Below are 21733 nucleotides of genomic sequence, written 5' to 3' on the forward strand. Positions count from 1 at the left end.
TGAAAATAGTCTACATGTGCCTTTGAAATACAAGAACAAGATAACTCTGAAAAGATTTTATCCGAATGTACAAATGGAAAGACAAATGCTTTTGGTTTTTTTTTGTTTTTTTTTAAGGTGAAGACGCAAAATGAATTCGAAAGTTGAGAAACGTCGGATAATGGAAACAATTCTGCGAAAGGATTTTATTTTGGAAGTTGTAACCGGAAGTCACATATTTCCTGGATGACTTGACGGTAGTTGTCCCGAGAAGGAGGGCGAGGAGCGCTCTGCTCTGCTCTGCTTTGCTCTAGTCTATGGCCACTTTCTTTGTTGTTGTGTATAGTTATTAGTAGAGGGGACACGTTTTTTTTTATGCCTCATAACTGTTTTATTTTGTAATAAGTTGCCAACAACTGGCCGTGGACTGCAACGCTAGCCTGGACTTATTCAGACTGCTAGCCACGAGCGAGTGGAGTCGGATTTTATTTGTCTTTTTCATTTTTATCGAAAGGAGAATGAGGACTCGGCATGACTTTTGCCCATAATTTGAAACAGCGAGGGGTGAGTTAAGTCACAAGACACGTAGTTTATGCATCTGCCCGTGTGGTATTGTGTTGTAATTACCTTATCGCACAACTCTGACTTAACTGTTCACGGTTAACTACCGTCTTTCTCTCGCAACGCTGAGTTAGTCAACGTAAGAGCGGTTTTATTTGGTTGCGTTCGGCGATTTTTAAACTAACTTCACCATCGACAAACGCATGTATATTTTGACATCCGTGTCGAGAATGTTTCTGTATCAATAAGCCCTGTTGTTCAATTCGGCTCGACTCTTTCTTCTTTTTTTTTTAGTAAAATATAACCTTGAGATGTAACGAAGACTTTAGTCCTGTGTCGCTCCTCCGAGTGACAGCGCAGTATGTTTAACCTGGTGGTCGGAAACGAGCGGTGTAAACCAATTAGCTACTTGGTGTTATTTCGGTCTTTTGTTAAGGCCGAATGACAGAGTAGTACTGAATGAGTCCGAGGAGTGATTGAGTTTGATTTGTATGGAAGTGAGGCTTTACAATAACGAAGAACATTTTAAATTCACCTAGTTTTGAAGGGAGTTTGGCAGGATGTTTTCTTCATGTAGCAGAGAACGAGGGCACTTACTGGAGCAATCTTTCTCTCTCTCTCTCTCCCCCTGCATCTATCACCATTTTACTGCAGTTTAGTAATTGATTGTCTACAATGCAGACGATAAACAGCAATACCAGGACTTAAGCTACTAATTCAGGTCACAGAGTTTGCTAAGGTCATTGGACCTTAATACAGAGAGGATAGCTACAATATGGAAATCTTCTGCTGTTCTTGCCAAACTTAGGAAAAACAGTCGAGTTAATGAATAACTGACTACAACTGAAATGGTCTGAGGTGTATATTTCACTAATCTCAAAATCAACACCAGGAATACTATTAATGACTTGATTTGCATTCATTTTTATAGTAAAGCTCTTCTCACTGCACAATGAATGGGCATTTTCTTTATATTATAGCTGTGTTGGTCTGAGTTTATGAGAGACCATAGAAACATTTTCAGGCTAGCGGCATCTACAACCACCCACACCAAATTATGGAACTTGTCATGTTGAAGTGGACTATCACTCTTTCACAGGCACTGTCAAAATGAATGTCTGTGATACGCACAAGCTGTTCTGGTGGCTGGGTGATGGATCAGTCATTTCAAGGCACTTAATCTTGGTGCGTCCTTTCATGCTGGCATTTAGCAAACCCACATTTTTCTTTTATTATAGCTTTGCCTGTCACCGTTGATGGTGAACCGCGGTCGTACAATACCTCACCTACAACATGTCGTGTCATGCCGCACTTCTTTTGGGAGGGCGTTTTGTGGTGGTTTTGAAGGTGCAATTAGGGTTTAATTTAGCTGCCAAGTGATGACGGGTTACTCCAGCTTCATGGGTCCCCTGTCTGGTTTCTACGTAGGTGAGTCAGTGAGTTTCACCAAAGAAAATACAAGGATACCTTTCTGCAGAGTTGATAGCCTCATAAACATAAGTGAAGTTCACTTTGACTCACCCTCTGGCTTTGTCACTTGATATCACATCACAGCACGTCACAGGTTGCCTCACTGGCAGTAACAACATTTGATTTTAACTGTATGCCATGGGAAAGGTGGCGCTGACAGTTTTAGACGTGTTTGAAAATGTTACTGTCGCCAACCAGTAGCTTGTATATTTCTGGATTTACTGCGTTTCAAAGACAATGTTTGATTGCCATCACAGGGATTGGATATGGATAATCTAAACATAGCTCAAATCAGTGGTTGCAACTGGGTGAAAATCTCCCTGCACCATAATTATGGACAGTCTGCTGATCCTTCTTCCTGCAGCTCAGGAAACACAACTCATGCCTTCCTGTACAACATACCGCACACAGACAAATAATGCAAGTGGGTCAGTTTGGGAGTTGCATTGTCATTGCATGGTCTGGCAATGATTGAGCAGCATTCCAGTGCACACATACATTTGATTTAGGTCAAACAGAACAAAGGCGTCACTTGCAAGACTGACTGACCGACTGTCTCTGGTTAAATTTATTCCCCGACCCCCCTCTTGTACAGCTCGGCAGGAATGCAGCTCATAGCGTTATTATGATCACGAACTGTGCAGTGGAATTTTACCATGTCTCCCCTTCTCCACATTCTCTCAGCCTCGGTCCTAATGTGCAACGTGTCCAAATGGTTTGGTTCCAGCAAGCCAGGAGCTGCTGCAGAAGAGCGTACAGTGACCGCATTGATGTCGACTCTGGGATTAGTAGACAGGGTGGATGCCGCTGCGGAACTTTACATCAAGTCCTCAGTGTTTGATAGCATTTGATGAGCGGGAGCAAGACCATACCGTACAGCTTTGTACCGTACATAGTCTAATCCTGGCACAGAGGCGTCAGTCAGAGTCTACAGCCCTGTATGTTTTTATGTTGTGTCTGATAAATAGCTCAACCGATTGAGGAGCTTTTCTTCCACTGCGTAGATAGGTGTGGTTAAAATGTTTTCCATCAGTCGCCTAATTGTCACTGGCTCTAAATGTATGCTTTTAAGATCAACGTGTTTTCTTGCCTCTAAAGCTCTTTGAGATCACCTAAAATGTGCATTCTTCCCAGTCAGCTTTGCAAGAGCACTAAATTAGATTTAATGCTTTGCTGTATCATTGGCGTTTCGTATTTTGGCCGGCTACGCGGTTAAGGACGACAGCTACAAAGAAGACAGAATTCCCCCGGGGCTAGAGGAGGGTTGGGGAGGCTCAAGACACACACGGCAGCAGAAACCTGCGGTAACCTTGTTCCTGTCACTGCCTTTCCTTATTCTCACTGGATTTATTTTTGGAAACCGACCTTGACAGGAGCCTGTCCTTCCTGACCCCCTCTCTGTCCCTGCCTGCAAGTTGTAGACTGCTTCAGATGTGCGCTGTTTCAAAAGTAACTGTGTCCTCCTGTGTTGCCTCAGTATCCCTTTGACCCCGCGGAGTGCTGTCTGGGCTTGTTTTTAAGTGCAGTGATTGATGAGTAATTTTTGTGTCTTGTCTTCTTTTTAGGTTGTTTACAAAAGGAGACAAGGGGGGAAATGACGCTCTAATAGCACAAGAAGACGCATAAAGACATAAAGGAACAGTTAGAACCATAAACCTTGTGGCGCTCCTGTTTTTACTTATCATTTCTGGATTAATTGACAACATATTACAGTGGGGGGTTTTTTTTTGTCCGTCCTTGCGAGGAAATCTGTGATGCATACACCAATGGAGAACTGAGGGTGAGCCCCCTCTCAACATGCTGGCTCTGAGGCTGGAGCAGGGCAGGCGAGGGGGTGGTGAAGTTGATCGCCTGCAGAAAGGGGCCGCCGCGGCTTGGCAGGGCCGTCAGTCAGGGAGGCTCCCTTCTCACGAGCAGGGCATTAGCATCAGGGACAAGATCTCCCAGTGGGAAGGTCGGAGTCAGCACGGCAGCAGCCAGGATGCCGGGGTGAAAGCACACCCTCCGACTATATCCCGAAGTCTGTCTGGAGATGTTCTGGGCAACGGATGTTCCAACGAAGGATCGAGAGGGGGGATTCATGCAAAAGCCAACCCCTCAAAAGTTAAGACTGTATCCCGAAGTCTGTCTGGAGATGTCCTGGGCAACGGATGTTCCAACGAGGGTTTGAGAGGGGGATTTCATGCAAAAGCCAGCCTCTCAAAAGCTAAGAGCTTGGGCTTAGATTTTCGGGAATGCACAGCACAAGCTGGACATGGTGTGGTTGGTAGGAAGTCAGAACCTCTGCAGAAATATTCCACTGAATTTTCAACCACAAGCCCAGGAAATAAACAACTTGCAGCACAAATATTTGCGTCTCCCGGAGTGGAGGCTAACAGTGCTGACGCTACAGGTAAACAAATCTTCACTGCCAATGGGGACCAAAAAATGGATCGCATCTTGGATGTTGAAGTGATTTCTAAACCTCTACCTCTATCAACTGATGACCAAGAAGATAACATGCCTGCTGGAAACTTCTACACTTCACGGGGTTTCTGGCGAAAGCTTGAGGGGGACAGATTGCTCTGGGAGAAAGGCAGGGATTCTTCAGGTGAAGCTCAGCCTCCTCCTCCTCCTCCCAAACCTCAGCGGACATTCCAGTATCGGGGAACCAACACAGGGACCACAATGGACAGCAGATCCCCTCGTAACAACCACTCCAAGACGAGGAGTAGGAGGGCGGCCCACCCACCTTGCTTCCCACCTCCTCCATGTCCAGTTCCAAAGACTAATGGGCTTTCAAGGCATAAAAAGAACAGGTGAGTCAATGCACTAAAAGCTGAGCACCAATAACTCTTAAAAACCTTTAAAAAATTGAAAGGGGATGGAATTTCTTGCAGTGCTTTATTTGATCTGAATCATGTTTTTGAAGAAAACATCTCCAGCTGATAGAATAAGGGAACTCATATATATATATTTTTAATATGTATTAAAACTGTCCTCTTTTTTTTTGGACGGTCTAAAACACGTTGTGGTGTTTGTTGTGAGTGCTTTTAGGGCAGTTTTTTGGGGGGAAGGTACTCCGTGTAATTGCTGGCTGGGGTCCAGGTGTGATGTCACACGATATCTGGCAGCATTGTCCTCTATTGTCTGGACGTGGCCTAGTTCCTCAGCAGCCACGGGTCCCAGGTCATCATCTACAGGCACGCACACACACTCTCACACTCGCTCAATCATTCACTCATGGTCAAGCAAAGCAAAACATAACTGTGTAACCTGTGTACACGTTCAGCTCAGGGCTTGTTAGGTGACATGACTTCTCTGTAGCTGTCATGTCCCGGCGTTGTCTTTTCATTATAATCCAAACACTGTCCAGGAGATGACAATAACAAAAACATATAAAGCCTCATAGTACTTTTGAGTTTGAGAAGTGTTTCTGTTATGCAGCCTTCCCTCACTGATATAAAGGGGTTAGACCAAATAATAGAAACATTATACATTATAACCACCACAAAGGTGGGGTTTATTGCAGAACTGTTGTATTAGACCTCATTCATTTCAGCTAGCTGTACCTAATAAACTGGCAACTGAGTGTATATTTATACGAGGTCTGCTTCCTAATTAATGAATGGGAAGGAGCCTGACGCCTCAATATGAGTGCAAGAAGAAAACCGATAAGAACGCAGGTGTTTTAGTGTAATTATGCAAACTGTGGTTACAATAACAAAAATGATCTCCAGTAAGTCTTTAATACTAAGGCTTCACTTAAGTGAACAGATGAAAGCTTTTACTAGTCTTTTATCACAGAGCTATGACCAAATGATAGTTTGAATAGAAAAAAAATAGCCTAATTGTAATAAACTGAAATGACATTTGTTTTTTTTTCTTGGTCATCAGTTAGCAGACATTGTGTTGAGGAGAGGAGGGCCCTGGTTAATTGGAATATAGCCTAACCTCTCGTTGGGGGACACTGCCCAAATGGTACAAAAAGTAGGCCAAATTGTCACAAGCTGCCCAAAAAAACATTTTACCCACCCAGTTAAATAAGAAGTGCCTTTCAATTGGACAGAAGGCCACCCAATCTGGCAACATAGCTAAAGCTACTGTAAAAACAGGCCTTTAAACCCCCTAATTGTGGTACAATATTGCCATTATACTTACGTTGGCAGTGTAATCCAATGTCGTGTTTAGTTTATAAGCCAACAACGTTCTCTCACCTACAGCCTTCTCTCATGTCTGCACACAGTTAGCGTCATTCCACACGGCTGCTTGTTTACCAGCTTGAGAGGAAGCTATTAGTCTTGTACATTATGAAATACCTCCATGGGGCTAGGTATTGCATCACATCTGAACATAAATCATGTAACGGTGTCTGTGTCAGCACCGAGTTTGACTGAGTGTTGTGTGCACGACAAAAAGAACTAAAATCAACTACATGTAAAACAATGTGACCACTTAAAACTTGATGATTGTAAGATCAGCTAAAACTAAATGAAGCTGTATCTACATTTCAAAGCTTCCAGGAGAGCAAAGTTGCACAGTGACCTAATTTTTACCAGGACATCTGACATTGTCATATTGCCAACTGCTATCTCTGTCTAAATCCGGTCATACTTATTCCTTGTTTTGCTTTTTAACAGCTTTCGTCCCATATGCCCAGTCATTTCCTTTCATGACAGTTTATCACGCTCACAAGACACAGTTTGATATCAACATTAGGAATTTTTATGGTGGGACGCTGGCTCCACATAAGACAACAGAGCAAACAAAAGTATCGTGGCTATCTTTATGACAGCATCCAGGCCCCTCTTGTTCACTGCCTTCCCTTCCCTCCCTGCCACAGGAAGTCCTTTGAGTATGAGGATGCAGCGCGTCTCACGGCGAAGCAAGACACGGCGGGAGGCCAGGCCAGGCACTCAGGCCTTTACCATGCCTACTCTGATGACAATATTTACGAGGACATCGTTTGTAAGTCGAACTCCGTGTCATGTAAAGCGAAGAAGACATTGTGGAGCTTGTCGTGAAAGAACCTGTGGAGCTTTTGATCGTTGCATCGACTGTCTGGTTGTCCTGTATTTTAAACTGCTTAACTTAAAACACTGCGTTTGTCAAAAAGACAAAGACAAGAAGTCTTAAAGACTGTTGGGTGCTTGTCATTGGTTGAACGTACAGTTCTGATACTTAAATGCCCCATTTAAAATGTATTATATTGCCATAACAGAGCCTGTTAAAGAGCAATGTGAACTGATCAAGAAAAATAATTTCATATGTCTACGAAAGGGGCCTGTTTCCCACTCCTGGTTTCACACAGACCTTACAGTTTCTGCAATATTGTGATATTTTGAGAGTAACATTCAACTTGGGAAAAGACAGCGGATTGGATGACTTCTGAAGTCAGGGAATCGGGATTATTCAAGGAGCGCACATGTCTCAGTCATCTGTTTTGTCTGTAATAATTGTGTTATAGGTAGTGGGACTGATATTAAGATTATACACAATATGTTAGTGGTAGTTATTAGTTACAGTTGCACAAGGGTGAATTTTCATTTATTTTAGCCATGAAAGGCTACTTTGGTTCAAATGTACAAATTAATAGTCATGGATAAAAGGTAATATAAAATCAATATTTTTCAGGGCGTTTTTATGCCTTTTTATTGTAGTAGAAATGAGGGGGAAAGAAATGGTGAATGACATGCAATAAAGGTAATAAAGGTAGCCCAGCCGGACTCAAACCAGGGACTGCCTGAAGAGATTTCCCACTTTTTAAAATAACTTGTTATCTTGAGACAACAGTTTCTTTATAAAGAAGCGTTCATCAAAAATGCAGGAGCAAGCTATAAAAAATAGAATGCAGGATAAATGTTACATCCTTTGTAATGTGTAGGAGAGATTTGTGCGCACCTTTCAGTGATTGCATCAGAAACAATATAATTATTTAACAGTATTAACATTATATAACAGTGACGGTGACATCAGCCATGGCAGTAAACTCCAATGGTAGAAACTGACACATGGTGGTACTGCAGTGAAATGAAAAGTTTCTATATCTAGAGGTGCAACGATCAGTTAATTGACAGAGAATTAATCTGCGACTATTTAATCGTAATTAATAATGAATAATCATTTTTCAAGCAAAAATGCCAAAATGTATCTGGTTGCAGCTTCTCACATGTGAAATAAAACGAGCAATTTTAATACATCACCTTGGGCTTTGCAAAATTACACACAGCATTTTTCACTATTTTCATTTTATAGACAAAACAATTTTAAGATAAATTGATATAGATATATACAAGCAATCAATCAATCAATTTATTTGTCACATGCAATCATCGAAGATATAATCACAGCGAAATGTGTATATATATATATTAAAATAATTGACAGATTAATCAATAATGACAATAATAACCACCCCTGTCTGTGGCCATGGGAATGATTAGGAATTATTATGCAATTCCCAGGTTTACAACTGGTCTTTTAAAATAAAGATGTTGAAGTTGTTGAACCTGTAACATCAAAACACATCAAAACCAGAAAAGAATAATATGGAAATGCTCCAGCTTTGTGATGGAAAGTCATCATTTTCATATCCACAGCAGACCCCTCACTCATTTTCTTTTTTTCATATGTTAAGAAAGGTGAGAAAAAAAAAAAAAAGATCTTTCCCAACACTCTTTCTTCCCTCAGGTGAAGTCACCAGAGATAACCCCTATGAGGATGTCAAGCTATCCACCATGTGTCTCCCTGTCGGAAGGCCTCAAGTCCCAAAGGTAACGGGAGATATTTCATTTATGTCCTCTTCTCGCACTACAGAAGTATTTTTGGGTGTGAATTAATGGGTGTATCAAATGATCCCTGCCTAACCTGGCAACCTAACCTGGGAGGAAGAAGGAAGTATTGTAGTACTATGTAATTACCTAAAACCAAGCGTTAACTCCACAGTTCTTGTCTTCCAGCTACCTCCTAAACCCCAAACGTTGCAAGGCTACGCTGGCAAAGTGGAGAGGAAGAGGTTCCAAGCGTCAACAGCATCCAAATCCTCAACCCTTGCAGAAACTCCCAAACCAGCTACACCCCTGCGCACAAGCACTCAAAAACCACAGAGGACTCCTCAGGTAGATGAGAAGTGGATCTTGCCATGAGTTTTCACACACCGTTGTTATTTGCATACAGTGGTTGACTGAGATGGGTTTTTTTTTTTTAATATTGCCATATGGTAGACCAACAAAGGAGTATGCCTTCTGTTGAGTGATGAATCATGTGGTGTGTTGGAAGGAAAAGAAGGGGGCGGGGACTTGTCGAGCAGGAAGGAGAGGACACTGAAAGAAATAGATAGTGGCAGAGCAGCATGCGCGAATGCTTCGTGAGAGTTCGGACAGAGCGCATGAATTCGAACGTACGACTCATGGCAGTGGAAAGACTGTCGACAGGGAGGAACTTTAACGATAAGGTACAGTAATAAAACAGACGTACCGGCGTAGATCTGCAAAGGTGATGGCTCTTATGTAACTTTAAAAAAAACAAAAACCCAACAAGTTTAGAATGAATAACTTCCGTAGTAATAATAAAACATAACATTTGGCTCACTAGCTGTCCTTAAACTCTTTTAGATCACATCTTTGACACAGATGTTAAAACAACGAAAATGGGCATAATAACACCTCGTTATGTATTTTTCTGCTTAACAACTGTACTGTTATCTTAGAAGGGGCATTTTAGTTTCTTTCCACGCGCTGGCAGGGCTTTGTGTGTCTTCTTCAAGATAAGTATGAGCTTCCTGTATGTTTCTGTTTCTGTGTTGAACAGCTCTGTGTATTAATGCAGGGCCTCCACTATTAAATATGTGTTCTTTCGGGGCATTAACAGTAGAATGCAAGAATGTAAGGGTAAACAAAAAAATGCTGCAAATCTGTAATATAATTATGTATTTAGTGGCTGTTATGTCATGATTCCCTGTAATCATGATTCTGTAATGGCTGTGAAATTATGAAATTATGGGGGCTGACAAGTACCTGTGTGTGTGTGTGTGTGTGTGTGTGTGTGTGTGTGTGTGTGTGTGTGTGTGTTTTCTACTACAAAGTATGTCAACAAGATTGAGACCATCTTTGACGACAAGCGAGGGAGGAAGAGAGTAAAGAACCAGGGAGTTTCAGTTCGAGGTAACACACACACACACACACACTCACACACACTTCCATAGACTGTCACAGATGCCCATATGTCACCCACATCAACACTTCAATAAGATTTAGCTGAGCCTCTTGGTGGAAATACCCAGCTCTTGATGGTACACACAAGGCCAGCTGCAAAGCGGCTGATTATGAAACAAAGGCCGACTGTCTGCTTTTGATTATGGCGTCTCAAGCCTTTTCCTCCCCTCTGCTTCTCCCTAATCTCTCCCTCCTCGAATTCATATCAACAGAGGAGACCAGCGGGACAGAGAGTGACCCTGAGGACAACACCAAAGGTATCGCCGTAGAGCTGAAATGTCTCTCATGTCCCTTTTATGTGAAGTCTGCTTTTCAGGTTACCGTTTAGAGGTACATAATCTTGTATGGAGTACGGAATCAGTATTCATTCTCATCAAAAACTGTCATAAGCATCTCTGAAGAATTGATTAGCTCCAGGGAAGTTATTATCGCTCTTCTATCGTATGGTTGGTTAATGCCAGCCATGTTACATATGTCTGTTCAATCAAGCGACATACGCCCATAACGGGACCATAATGCACCTGATTATACGTGACTGAGACAGAAAAGACTAGTGTGGAAACAATTAGTCATCTGAAAATGTGATTAATTGTTGAAGTCAATAATCAATCAATGTCAAGCTCTCGCTGGTTTCAGATTATTTTACGTGTGGACCTGCTGTGTTCCTTTGTTTTCTAAAATTGCAAATTTGGGTTTTAGACTGCTGGTCAGACCAAAAAAGCAATTGCAAGACGTTGACTTGACAGTTTCAGTTATTCGTTTTGATACTCTAAAGACTAAATAACTGATTAAAACAAAACTAGGAGTCCGCGGCCATGCTAACACCACTGAGGCTGTACGCCAGCGGTGCTTTGAGCAAAATGCTAAAGCTAGCATGCTAACATGCGCACAATGAAAATGATAACATGCTGATGCCTACTAGGAAGTATTTACCATGCACTCCACCTTAGTTTAGCGTGTTAGCATGCTAACATTTGCAGCTGAGGCTGATGGGAATGACATTCGTTTTGCAGGTATTTGGCTACAAACCAGTACAACTTAACTGTGACTCATGAAGGCAGATTTTATGGAAATCCCTCCACTACACTGTTTGTCAAGATATATAAATCTGGACCAAAGTGGTCGACGTTGCCCTCCCTAAAGCCCTTGGCAACTGTGGCTTCTGTTCATCGTTCTCAATCAAATAAAACAAAGTCACATCCAAGCAGCTTCCTCTTTGTGTGTGTAATCAGGGTCAGCTTCACAATTACTATATATTGATATTTATAATGCCTGACATTGCTCTGGATGGAATATGTCTCAGGACAAGCATTGCCATGTCGTCTCATTGTGTGGTGTCCAGTAGGCTCCAGGAGATCAGTTTACATCCAGTCTACACTGAAACGCCGGCCAGGCTATCGCACCCTGGAGAGAGACCTGATCCAGCTGCAGCAGCAGCAGCTTTTCCAGATCTTCGTGGTGGTGTCACTGAGAAAAGGCTCCCCAGGAAACACCTACTCCCCTGAAATCACACAGCAGTTCCCCAAAATGGTTAGAAGGACACTTTAATACTGTAATTAACTGTAATTTGATCATGGTGCTGTAACTGAATGGTATTGTGTGTGATTGGGACAATTTCATGTCCAAAATATAATCTTGTCCGGCAAAATTAAAGGAAGATGACTCTTATTTCACATGATGAGGAATCCTTTAAAGGGGACTTTCCCCAGGTGTACGTGAGTCCAGAGCTTTCAGGAACTGGTTTTTGTTGTCGTCGTGTTAAAATGTGGCCATTTTAAGAAAAGGTTTGTGTGTGAAAAGGCTGTAACTGGAGTCCCTCTGTTTCAGTTTGAGAAGTCATCCCGGCTCTCCAGAGAGGCTGAGGATCAGCTGAAGGTCATCCCCAAGTTCTGCTTCCCCGACTCACAGGACTGGAAGCCCTCCTCCCACATGCCAAGGTCAGCACATTACTACAGTAATGTCTGAATAGCATGCTAAATGTATACAGAAGTGACCCAACATGTCCCGTGACACTGGCCTAATGGTAACATGACACTGCATTCTTTTCCATCTTCCATTCATTTCCTGCATGTTATGGTATTTTCTTTTGTGGTCATTATACACAATTTACACGTGTTCTAACAAATGTTGTTTACATACAGTATTTAGTTTAGTGTTAGCACCGTAATCATCGGCTGTATTATGTTTAATACCCCCATTTCCTCTTTTCCTATTTACATCCTCGGCTTTCAGCTGTAACCAAAAGCTGCTGCTGCTGCAACAACTCAAATTCCCCACAGGGATAATTAAAGTTTCAACTGATCTAATTAAGTCTCTGAGTGCTAAGGGGCATTGGGGGCATCCTTTGTTTTCTACTGGGTATGGTACATTGTTGTAATGTGGGTTGTGATCTCAACCTACACTGCCCCACTGTCTTTAAAACGCGTATATGTGGCAGTGTTTTTAGATATTGTTTTTGCGGGCGTTTTACAATTATGGTTACATGTTTTAAGGCGGTAAATAGTCGAGAAGTGATTTAAACAGCGTTGTGTTTACAGTGAAACCTTCTCCTTTGTCCTGACTGGAGAGGACGGCAGCCGCTGGTTTTGTTATTGCCGTAAGATCTTGGTGAGTGTGGATATATTAACAGTTGCATCTGAGTCATTGACTCGAGCGCGTGTGTGTGTGTGTGTGTGTGTGTGTGTGTGTGTGTGAGAGAGATGACATGGCAGCCCGCCATGTGCTTACTCAACATCTCTGAGGAGATGTGAATCAGTACATGTGAATCACAGACCATAAACCACTTCTGAATCAATGACAGAGAGTAAGAAGAATTCCATAATTTTCCCCCTTTCTTTTGCCTCACAAGGAGAGCTGCTTTTACATCTTCTTAAGACCCTTTTCAAACAAGCCTCGTCTATTTTCTTTGTGTTTATTTGTATTATTGTGAACACGCTGTATGGGTCTTGTTAAGCTCTATTTAACTACCTTTTTGTTGTGTTTATTCTATCTGTAGTGTAGACAGTAATGTTTTATGTTTTGTTTTGTCAGTAGATAAGCTCTGCTATCATAAACATGGATGGAGTTCGACTTTAGACTCTTGATTTGTTTTCTTTCCCTCTATCTACAAACACAATAAAAGGGGTAATAGGCTATTGATGTTCTGGCCGTGATTGTTCTCTGTTTAGTTAAGTGTTTTTTTTTTGTCATATATACCTCTGTTGTTACCTGCATTATGACATCTGAAACTATATGTGTCTTTAAGCCCAGTGGAAAAGGGAAGAGGCTTCCTGAGGTGCACTGTATTGTCAGCAAACTGGGCTGTTTCAACCTGTTTGCAAAGGTAAGGCAACCATACAATGCGTCTGCTCTCTGGTTTCTCGCCGATAGAAGCCTTGATAGGAAGATAATAGAAAAGAATCCTGAGCAAATCCCTGGGTGTGTTTTTCAAAAATGGAATTGTATTGCATGTCGTTGTGTCCCACCCATTTTCCAGTTGGCCGAGAGAAATCTACAAACAGTAAGTGTGAATATGGCCAGGAAGAAATTTGCATGCAGAGCTGCATCTTGCCTCTGTGTTATTGTTTAGACTTTTAATCACCGCTAGTTCCTTCAGGACACACGGTGAGTTGTCTGGGCTGTGTCTGTCCAGGTTTTGGAGGAGGTGGAGAGGCGCAGGGAGATTTCCCCAGCGCTGGTCTACCCTTTTATGCGTAGCGTGATGGAGGCCCCGTTTCCGGCCCCTGGACGCACAGTCACCGTCAAGAGCTTCCTCCCTGGCTCTGGGAATGAGGTAACCCTGAAACCAAAAGAGGAAATGTTAATTGGTAGTTTTGTTCCTGCTAACCACTCCTTTCTGCAGACTCAGAATGACTCAGAATGGGAGGTTATCTGTGTAAACAATAGGGAGAGCTATTTCAGCTTTGAAGGGTTCATGTTGGGACAGCCGTCAACAGTAAACAATTCAGTCATTACCATTTACAGACTTCAAATAAGCGAAGTAATGACCCTTCCAATAACAATTCTGAGGAGATGTTGCGAGATCACTATTTTCTCTTAAGATGCCAACTTAGGTTTTTGCTACTGGGCTTCTAAACTCCATCCTCCACCAGTCCTTTGTCTTGAGCAACGTTTATATACATACATCTACAGAGTCTGGTTTTCCTTAACATACAGGTTAACAATGTGGAACAACTACATTAAAACACCATATTTATACTCATCCTGACCCCATTGCCCTCTTGTCGCTTTGCCAGGTACTGACTTTGTGTCGACCAGTGGACTCCAGACTGGAGCACGTGGACTTCGACAGCCTGCTGCAGTGTCTCAGCGTCGGGAAACTCCTGCAGGTGTTTGCCTCCCTTCTGCTTGAGAGGAGGGTCATCTTTATCGCTGACAAACTCAGGTACTACTGTGCTAACACAACATACTGCAGGGCCACTTATCCATCGGCGTACATATAAGGATGATATACCGATTCAAAAATATTGAGGTAAGCTATTTTAAAAAAAACTTAGACTCCCCCTCGATGTGTGCCAGCTAGAGTTGATGCTTGATTACATCACACAGGCCCAGGGCCGTGTGTACCTTGGCCCCAATGCTAAGCTATGGCAGAGTCCCAATGGCAAGTCCAGTCATGTTTGTTTGTTTGCACAGGCCAACAGTCACTCCACAGGGCCACAACAATAACCGGTCCTGACCCAGCCCAAGCTCCTAAACACGAGCAAATTCGTTTTTTCATTTAGCTGGACATTTCTCAGTTGAATAATACAAATTCAAATTTGACAGTAACTAATGTGTATATACAACAAAGGTATATCAGACTTGAATTATGTAGAATGACAGCCTTGTATACATAAAAATGGAGGCTATGAGAAAAGAATATCTGCCAACATATGTGCTGATACTGATAACGAGCAAATGTCAACCTCCCAACATATCAGCTAGGCTCTAGACAAAAGTACGTCAAAGTCATGTGGTCTAAAACTGACTAAGTTTGGTTATTAGAAATACAATTATCCAGCGGCTGGTTGGGTATTAAATGTTCAAAGGATTTTGGAGAGGAAATTTAGAAGAGAAATTGGGTTTAAGTGATCAAAAATAGAAGGATTCAGAGTTTTGCTGAGGAGTACAATAACAGCTGTTCGAAAGACACAACTTCTGAGAACAATGGTGATGGATGACGAGTCACTTTTTGAATCCAGAAGATAATCGGGTGATGAATGAATGAATAAGATGAGTGTGCTTTGGAGGGGGAAAAAAAAAGCGCTGAGCACAGATGAAAAGAGTTTTTTCTCCAGAAATTGACCAAGGAGGAAGTGGAGGGGGTATTTAGCAGCTTGTAGGCCACTGACGGTAAAGGGACAAGGAGTGTCATCAGAGCTGGTAGTAATAAAACTGCCCCAAGAGTATTAGCATAGAACAGTTAACAGCGTCCTCATACAAGTACTGTTTGCTGGAAGCACTTACTGTTGGCCAGTTGTAAAATGTGGTGGAAAAGAATTACACTCGTGTGACCACACTAGTTTCAGGGAGCTGTGGTTGATTTCTTTGTCTCATGTGATCTGTGCAAGAACTGAATAGTGTTTCATCTTCTCTCTCCTCCCCTGGTCTCTGAAGTGTGTTGTCTCGGTGTGGCCACGCAGTGCTGGCGCTGCTGTACCCCTTCACCTGGCAGCATACCTTTGTGCCTGTGCTACCAGCCAGCATGCTGGACATTAGCTGCTCCCCCACCCCGTTTCTCATTGGGGTCCTGGCGCCCTGCCTGCCACAGCTGCTGGAGCTGCCCATCGAGGAGGTCGGTCAGACTTTCAGTTAAAATGTTTTAATCCTTGTTCAGTTTGCCGTGTTTCTGTGTAGTGGTTTTGGTGCCATCTTTTGGTTGTAAAGATGAGTCTAGAACCAGTGAGGGCTCCACAGTAGCTTAGCAGCTTCCACTGTGTGTGTGAGCAACACCCTGAAGGGACTGTAGCTCAGGCTCAGCTCACCTTCTTGTTGCGAAATAATGAACTCTTGCAGTCAATAACTGTCATTCTTTCTCCCCACCGTCTCCCCAGGTGCTCATAGTGGATCTGTGTGCAGACAAGTTCGTAGTTCAGGTGTGTACACATAGCAGCGCATAATGGGAATGATGGGTGTGGTCCCAGTGGGGGAAAAAGGGCTTTGCCCACACTTGTCTCTTGTTTGCATGTAGAATGTTTTGAGGGCGACAGAGAGAAAATGATGTTACACCCTCAAGCACACAGAAGAGGTGAAACTATGCAGGATGTAAGCCCAGGGCAGAATCCTGTCATGATGCAAACACATGGCAGATTCAGAGCTGCAGGTTTGTCAGTCAACAGTAATTACTCGGCCCATTCAATTGATGATACACTTGTTTGTTTAGTTTTGTTTGTATTACGTCTGTCTTAATTTGTCTGGGTTCCTGTTTGACATTTAATTCAGCGAGCTTAATCTTTGTTCAGTCCCTTTCTCTATTAGCTACGAGCTAATGGGACAAGCAGTGTTGACTTGCCACTCCAGCAACAGATGTCTGTTATACAGAGCTTTAATGTCAATAAAGCTTGGGTGGGTGGCTTCCCTCCTCAGCAGGGAACATGAAGTACAACATTGTTTGAATAAAGGGCTCAAGAATCTTTGACATACACATGTAGTCTGCAGGCATTTAGACAGTGAAACACTTTGGCACACGAGATTTGAAACAGTGACACAAACAGTGTTTAGCAGCATTAGGTCATTGTTTGTTTGTTTTTGTACGCCTGATTTAAAAATTATACTGAAACAAAAAATGTACAGCTGTTAATTCCTAAGAACGGATTGGTCAGGAGTGTTGGACTGCTGTTGACCTCTCCTGTAATGTGTGACAGCTGGGCGACGAAGACTGCATCCTGCCCAGCAAACTGCAGGCGGCGCTGCAGCAGATCCTGGAGGAGAGGGAAGATATCCTGAGACAGGAGGGTGGAGACAGATGTGGAGGTCGGTAATGTCAGACACCGACACGTGCCAAACCACAAGACGCTGCGTGTCAGCATCTTCAGCTGCCGATTTTTATAAAGCCCTTGCAGTCGCCCCGTCACCACCAGATGACGTTCCTTGTTTGTCTCCTTTTGGAGTGATAAAGAATATTTGCAGGTCCTGGACATCATCACCGCAGCATCAGCTCACCCTGTTGTTCGGCGTGCTAATGCCAGCTGCACAAAATGCCTGCGTTGCCGATGACCTGCAGTTTGACCTATTTATGTTGTTTAATAGATTATGATTACAATACATCAGTAAAGAGGTTTCAATATTAAGTCAGCAAGTCATGTAAGCTTTTAACATGCGTGTAGCAAGAATGTTGTAGTATTTTATGAAACAAATACAGTGCTTAACAAATGTATTAGACCCCCCCACCCAGTGTAAGGTGTTTGCCCCCGCTGCCCTAAATGAACAGTATTGCTGATGTTTCTGTAATGGTTAATCCACCAGTATGTGCAAGCCAAGCTCTTTAATCCAAATGATCTCTTTAATGCTAAAATAGAATTATTGTTGTTATCCATGAATTCTCAAATTTACCGTTTTACAAAAAAAATTTACTTGCATTCCTGAACAGAAACATTTGTTTTAGTGGTTGCAAAGAATGCAAGCTGTTATCAGGGCCAAAGGAGGTCATACAGAATATTAAGATTTCTGGTTAATATATGTGAATAAGGACTATTTAGTTGTTCCAGTTTGTTATTTCCCTAATAAATAACGATACAATTTTTAGTTTGAAACAAGTTTTTGACAGATTTCTAAAATATTTGTGTTTTCTTGTGTTTTATGACAGGTGGTCTAATACATTTGCTAAGCACTGTATATCTCCTCTTGTAAAACCACAGCAGAATTCATCTGTTTTGGAGTCTGTCATTAACCCCTTTGTCTTCATCCCAAATCCAGGTCAGCAGGCTGACCTGAGCTCTCTGGTTTCGGAGGGTTTTGTGCGGTTGTTCGTGGAGCTGGTGGGCCACTATCCCCTCCACATGGTCGAGTCCTCCAACGGAAGCAGGGAGCTCCAGCGTGACAGCTTCCGCAAATCCCACCCCTCCCGCGGAGTCCGCCAGTTCCTGCAGCTCTTCATGGATACTCAGATGTTTGCCGGCTTCATCCAAGACAAAGAGCTGTGCAAGGGAGGAGGAAGAAGAGGTAATTGTGTTAATGTAGCACTGCCAGTAATCATGAGGGTCACACTCAGTAGTGACAGAGTAGAACTCATTTTCATAATAATAAAATCAATAAGAAAAATAAACATTCTCTGGTATCATTTGGTATTGTCCTTCAAGCCAACACTTTTATTTAAGCTTTTTACATGAATCTAAGCTGTCCCTTCCTTTTTAATGTTCTGATAATGCTGTGCAAACAAAGTTGATGCATACAACAAAAGTAAAAGCTGAAAAAGCTTTCAAATAATAACAGGAAAACGAAATCATTTGATTAATTTGGAGCAGCGTGGATGCACCGTTGCTCCGTGATGTTTGGGAGGAACATATTAAATATCGTCCCAGTGAGATTTCACATAGTCAGATGTTTCCACATAATTTTGTTAAATGGATAAATGGTAGTGTTTTTAATTCAATCATATGAAACCTGAAACATATGAGCTAAATGAAATGAGTCACAGATAGCACTGAAGTCAAAGCATAAAGTCAGGACGTTTGAAAAGCAGGGTCAAGAAGGTAAATCCCTGCATGCAAATACCAGAACACTGAACCACGCTGCATGCGAAGAGAATCTAAACTTTTTTTTCGTTTTAAGTTGAATATCTTACGCTGTACATAATTTTGTCTCGATGGCTCCCCCTTTCCAACCCCTTCCCAGGTCTCTTTGAGGTCAGAGTGGGTGAGTATCTGGATTCGTACCCTGAACCGGAGCCAAGTGGTGTGAACAAGTTTCTTAAAGGACTGGGTAAGTGTTGCTCTATCATCAAATGTTCACTCTCCAAAGGGTTAATTTTCAACAGCTAATTATGGGTTCCTTTTTTTTTGTTTGTTTTTTTAGGAAACAAGATGAAACTCCTACAAATTAAATGAAAGAAATAAAAGACCAGCGCCCTGGCTTTTAAATGAAAGACTTTGCAATTGAAACCAGATCACTCGCCGCTGCTGGACTCGCTGAGGAAACGAACGTGTGTCCCGAGCCTTGTGTCCCGATGTGAACGGGACGGTGAAGAGTTTGGATACGAGAGGACCTCGGCTCGTGTTACAACCATCCGAGAGCAGCGCGCTGCTTGTTGGACGCAAACTGGAACTTTTTTTTACATCAGCGTATGGTTTTATGAAGCGTTGAGGACGAGGCACTGTGTCTTTGGAAATCTACAAAAAAAAACATTCCGGCTACTTCGCCTCAGTTACCAACCTCAACACGTGTGGTTGTAACTATTTCCTCTTTGACTTGCAAGACTTTCACATTTACATTCCGCTCTACTGCACAATGTGTGCATTTTACATGAATGCAACTTTAATGTTGCATTCCAGTCTTGTGTAAGTACTTAAAGTAACGTCTGCCGTTCCATCCTGGTGCATGTTTTTATACATTTTGATGTAATATTCCATTATCCATGTTGCATTGGTTTCAGCACAAACTGTAAGAACCTGTTGTTTACTGTGTTTCTGTTTGTTTGAAGTTCAGATTAAGTGGAGGTTTATTAACTCTGATTGGAACTCCATGTCAGTCAAAATTAATATTTACATTTTGAGGAAATTAAGTCTGTTTTATTTCATCTGTCCTTGACTTTCTCCTTGTTAACTGGAGTTGTAAATATTTTTGTTTTTTTTTTACATTTTGCACAATGGTAAGAACCAGTGTACAGTATTTGGAATATTTTTGTAGAAAAGCATGACGTGTCCTACATACTTTTTAAATAAATGGAACAGGGACAGTATTTAATGTGTGACTGTGCTATTTATGATGCAAATGCATTACACTGGGTTTTACAGGAAGCATACTTAATAATAATTACATACAAGCGTTTGTATGAGAGGCCATATTGCTGTATATTCTATACTGTACTTCCTGTTCATACTGACCATTAAGAGATCACCTCCTAATGCACCTTCAACGTAAGAGCCGGGGGACAAAATCCTGTGCAAAAAAATGTATTCAAACGTTTATCTGAAGTTAATGAGGCTGAGATGGAGTGGAAATCTTCCAAAGTTACAATCTTTTTACTATAAAATTCTCTGTTTCCCTCTTGCGTTTCCGTGGCAGTATATAGCAAAAAGAGGGAATTGGCTGTAAGATTGGAAGATATCCACTTAAATCTGACTCATTTGGCAGGCTGAGGCTTCATGCTTTTGATTACATTTTAATCACTGGAAAAACGTTAGGAAGCGATCTCTTTACAGCCAGTACGACCAGGGGGAATGGTTTCAGAGAGCAAACCTGTTTCAATATTCATATGGGCACCTGACCATTGTCTGAAAACTGTGAACATATCCTTGAAGTCACACTGACTCCTGAATGTGTTTTTAGTCTTTTTATAGAAATGACTCCAAATCACACCTGAGGCAGTACAAAGCATCACCTTTGTCAAGTACGAAAAGTATTAAAAAAGACAAGCCTGCACTTATGTTCACTTGAAAAAAGGTCTGAAAAAATATAGTCAGCATGTACATTTTATCTTGTTGTCCTATTGTCTGTATGTGTTTTGAGGATCAGACAGTGGCTTAAGTTGTCAGTCAAGTATCCTTATTCTATTTAAAGGTGCCCTGCAGTTTTGCAATGTGGGGCTGCATCCTATTCCATCAGGGAAATTATACACACGGTATATTTCACTATTATAAGCAAGTAAAAATGTCACTGGCTTGAAAACGTCTGATTTAGCAGGAGGTAGACATCGCTTGCTCTTTGAGCCACCAGTGATGAGACAATTTCCCATCATCCCTTTCCACATGAGGCACCTTCTCCAGGACAGAAGCTCCTTTGCATGATGCTCACTGCATTACAAATTAACTCTGTGATTTACATTTACCAGCACATTATGTAAAATAGCTCGTGAGCATGTACCTCTGACCTCACCTCGCTCATCGCGTCCAATTGGGGCCTGAAATCCAAAAAAAGGAGTCACCTGAATAACGTCTGTACAGAGGAGTGACTCCTCCAGAGGATTGGTGTATTGGTTGAAGGACACGCCCTGAGAGAGCAGGGAAGGAGGATTCTGGCAGAACAGGTTCTTCTGAGAGGAGAACCCACCCCAAACAGGGCCCTAACCCTACCAGCCCTAACCAAAACACAAACATTTGATTGATGGAGTTTGTTGGAGCAGTCAATTAAATCTCTTAGTATTTTTTCGGAAGTACTATGTGCCATTTACTAATGTAAAGGCCACCCAAGCAACGTGATAAGAATATATCACCGCCATGACCACTTGGGGGCGCTGCCTGCATGTGCTTCCACTGACGAGGACAGGACAAGCTTAGTAGAGTTTTCAGTCCAACGCACTGAAAGTCTTCCTGGAACTTTGTGGTGGAAGTCAGTCAATAGGACAACTGTTTGGGGCAAGAAAATTATTACTGTCATTAACTGTTTACTTAACC

At 42.2% G+C, this 21733-nt stretch overlaps 1 protein-coding gene across 1 annotated transcript; it reads left to right on the forward strand.

The window, feature by feature from the left end:
* Positions 1-3763: 3763 nt before the first annotated feature.
* Positions 3764-20067, forward strand: dennd2c (DENN/MADD domain containing 2C). Its single transcript, XM_070909932.1, has 19 exons — positions 3764-4060; positions 4145-4808; positions 6833-6957; positions 8680-8762; positions 8949-9107; positions 10073-10151; positions 10415-10459; positions 11545-11732; positions 12030-12139; positions 12740-12809; positions 13447-13524; positions 13834-13974; positions 14438-14586; positions 15801-15978; positions 16238-16279; positions 17048-17156; positions 18099-18344; positions 19017-19103; positions 19197-20067. Exons 1-19 carry the CDS (start codon positions 3808-3810, stop codon positions 19226-19228), a joined length of 2838 nt encoding a protein of 945 aa, XP_070766033.1. The 5' UTR covers positions 3764-3807; the 3' UTR covers positions 19229-20067.
* The last annotated feature ends 1666 nt before the right edge of the window (positions 20068-21733 follow it).

Source organism: Enoplosus armatus, chromosome 8, assembly GCF_043641665.1.
Source record: "Enoplosus armatus isolate fEnoArm2 chromosome 8, fEnoArm2.hap1, whole genome shotgun sequence".
Taxonomy (NCBI): domain Eukaryota; kingdom Metazoa; phylum Chordata; class Actinopteri; order Centrarchiformes; family Enoplosidae; genus Enoplosus; species Enoplosus armatus.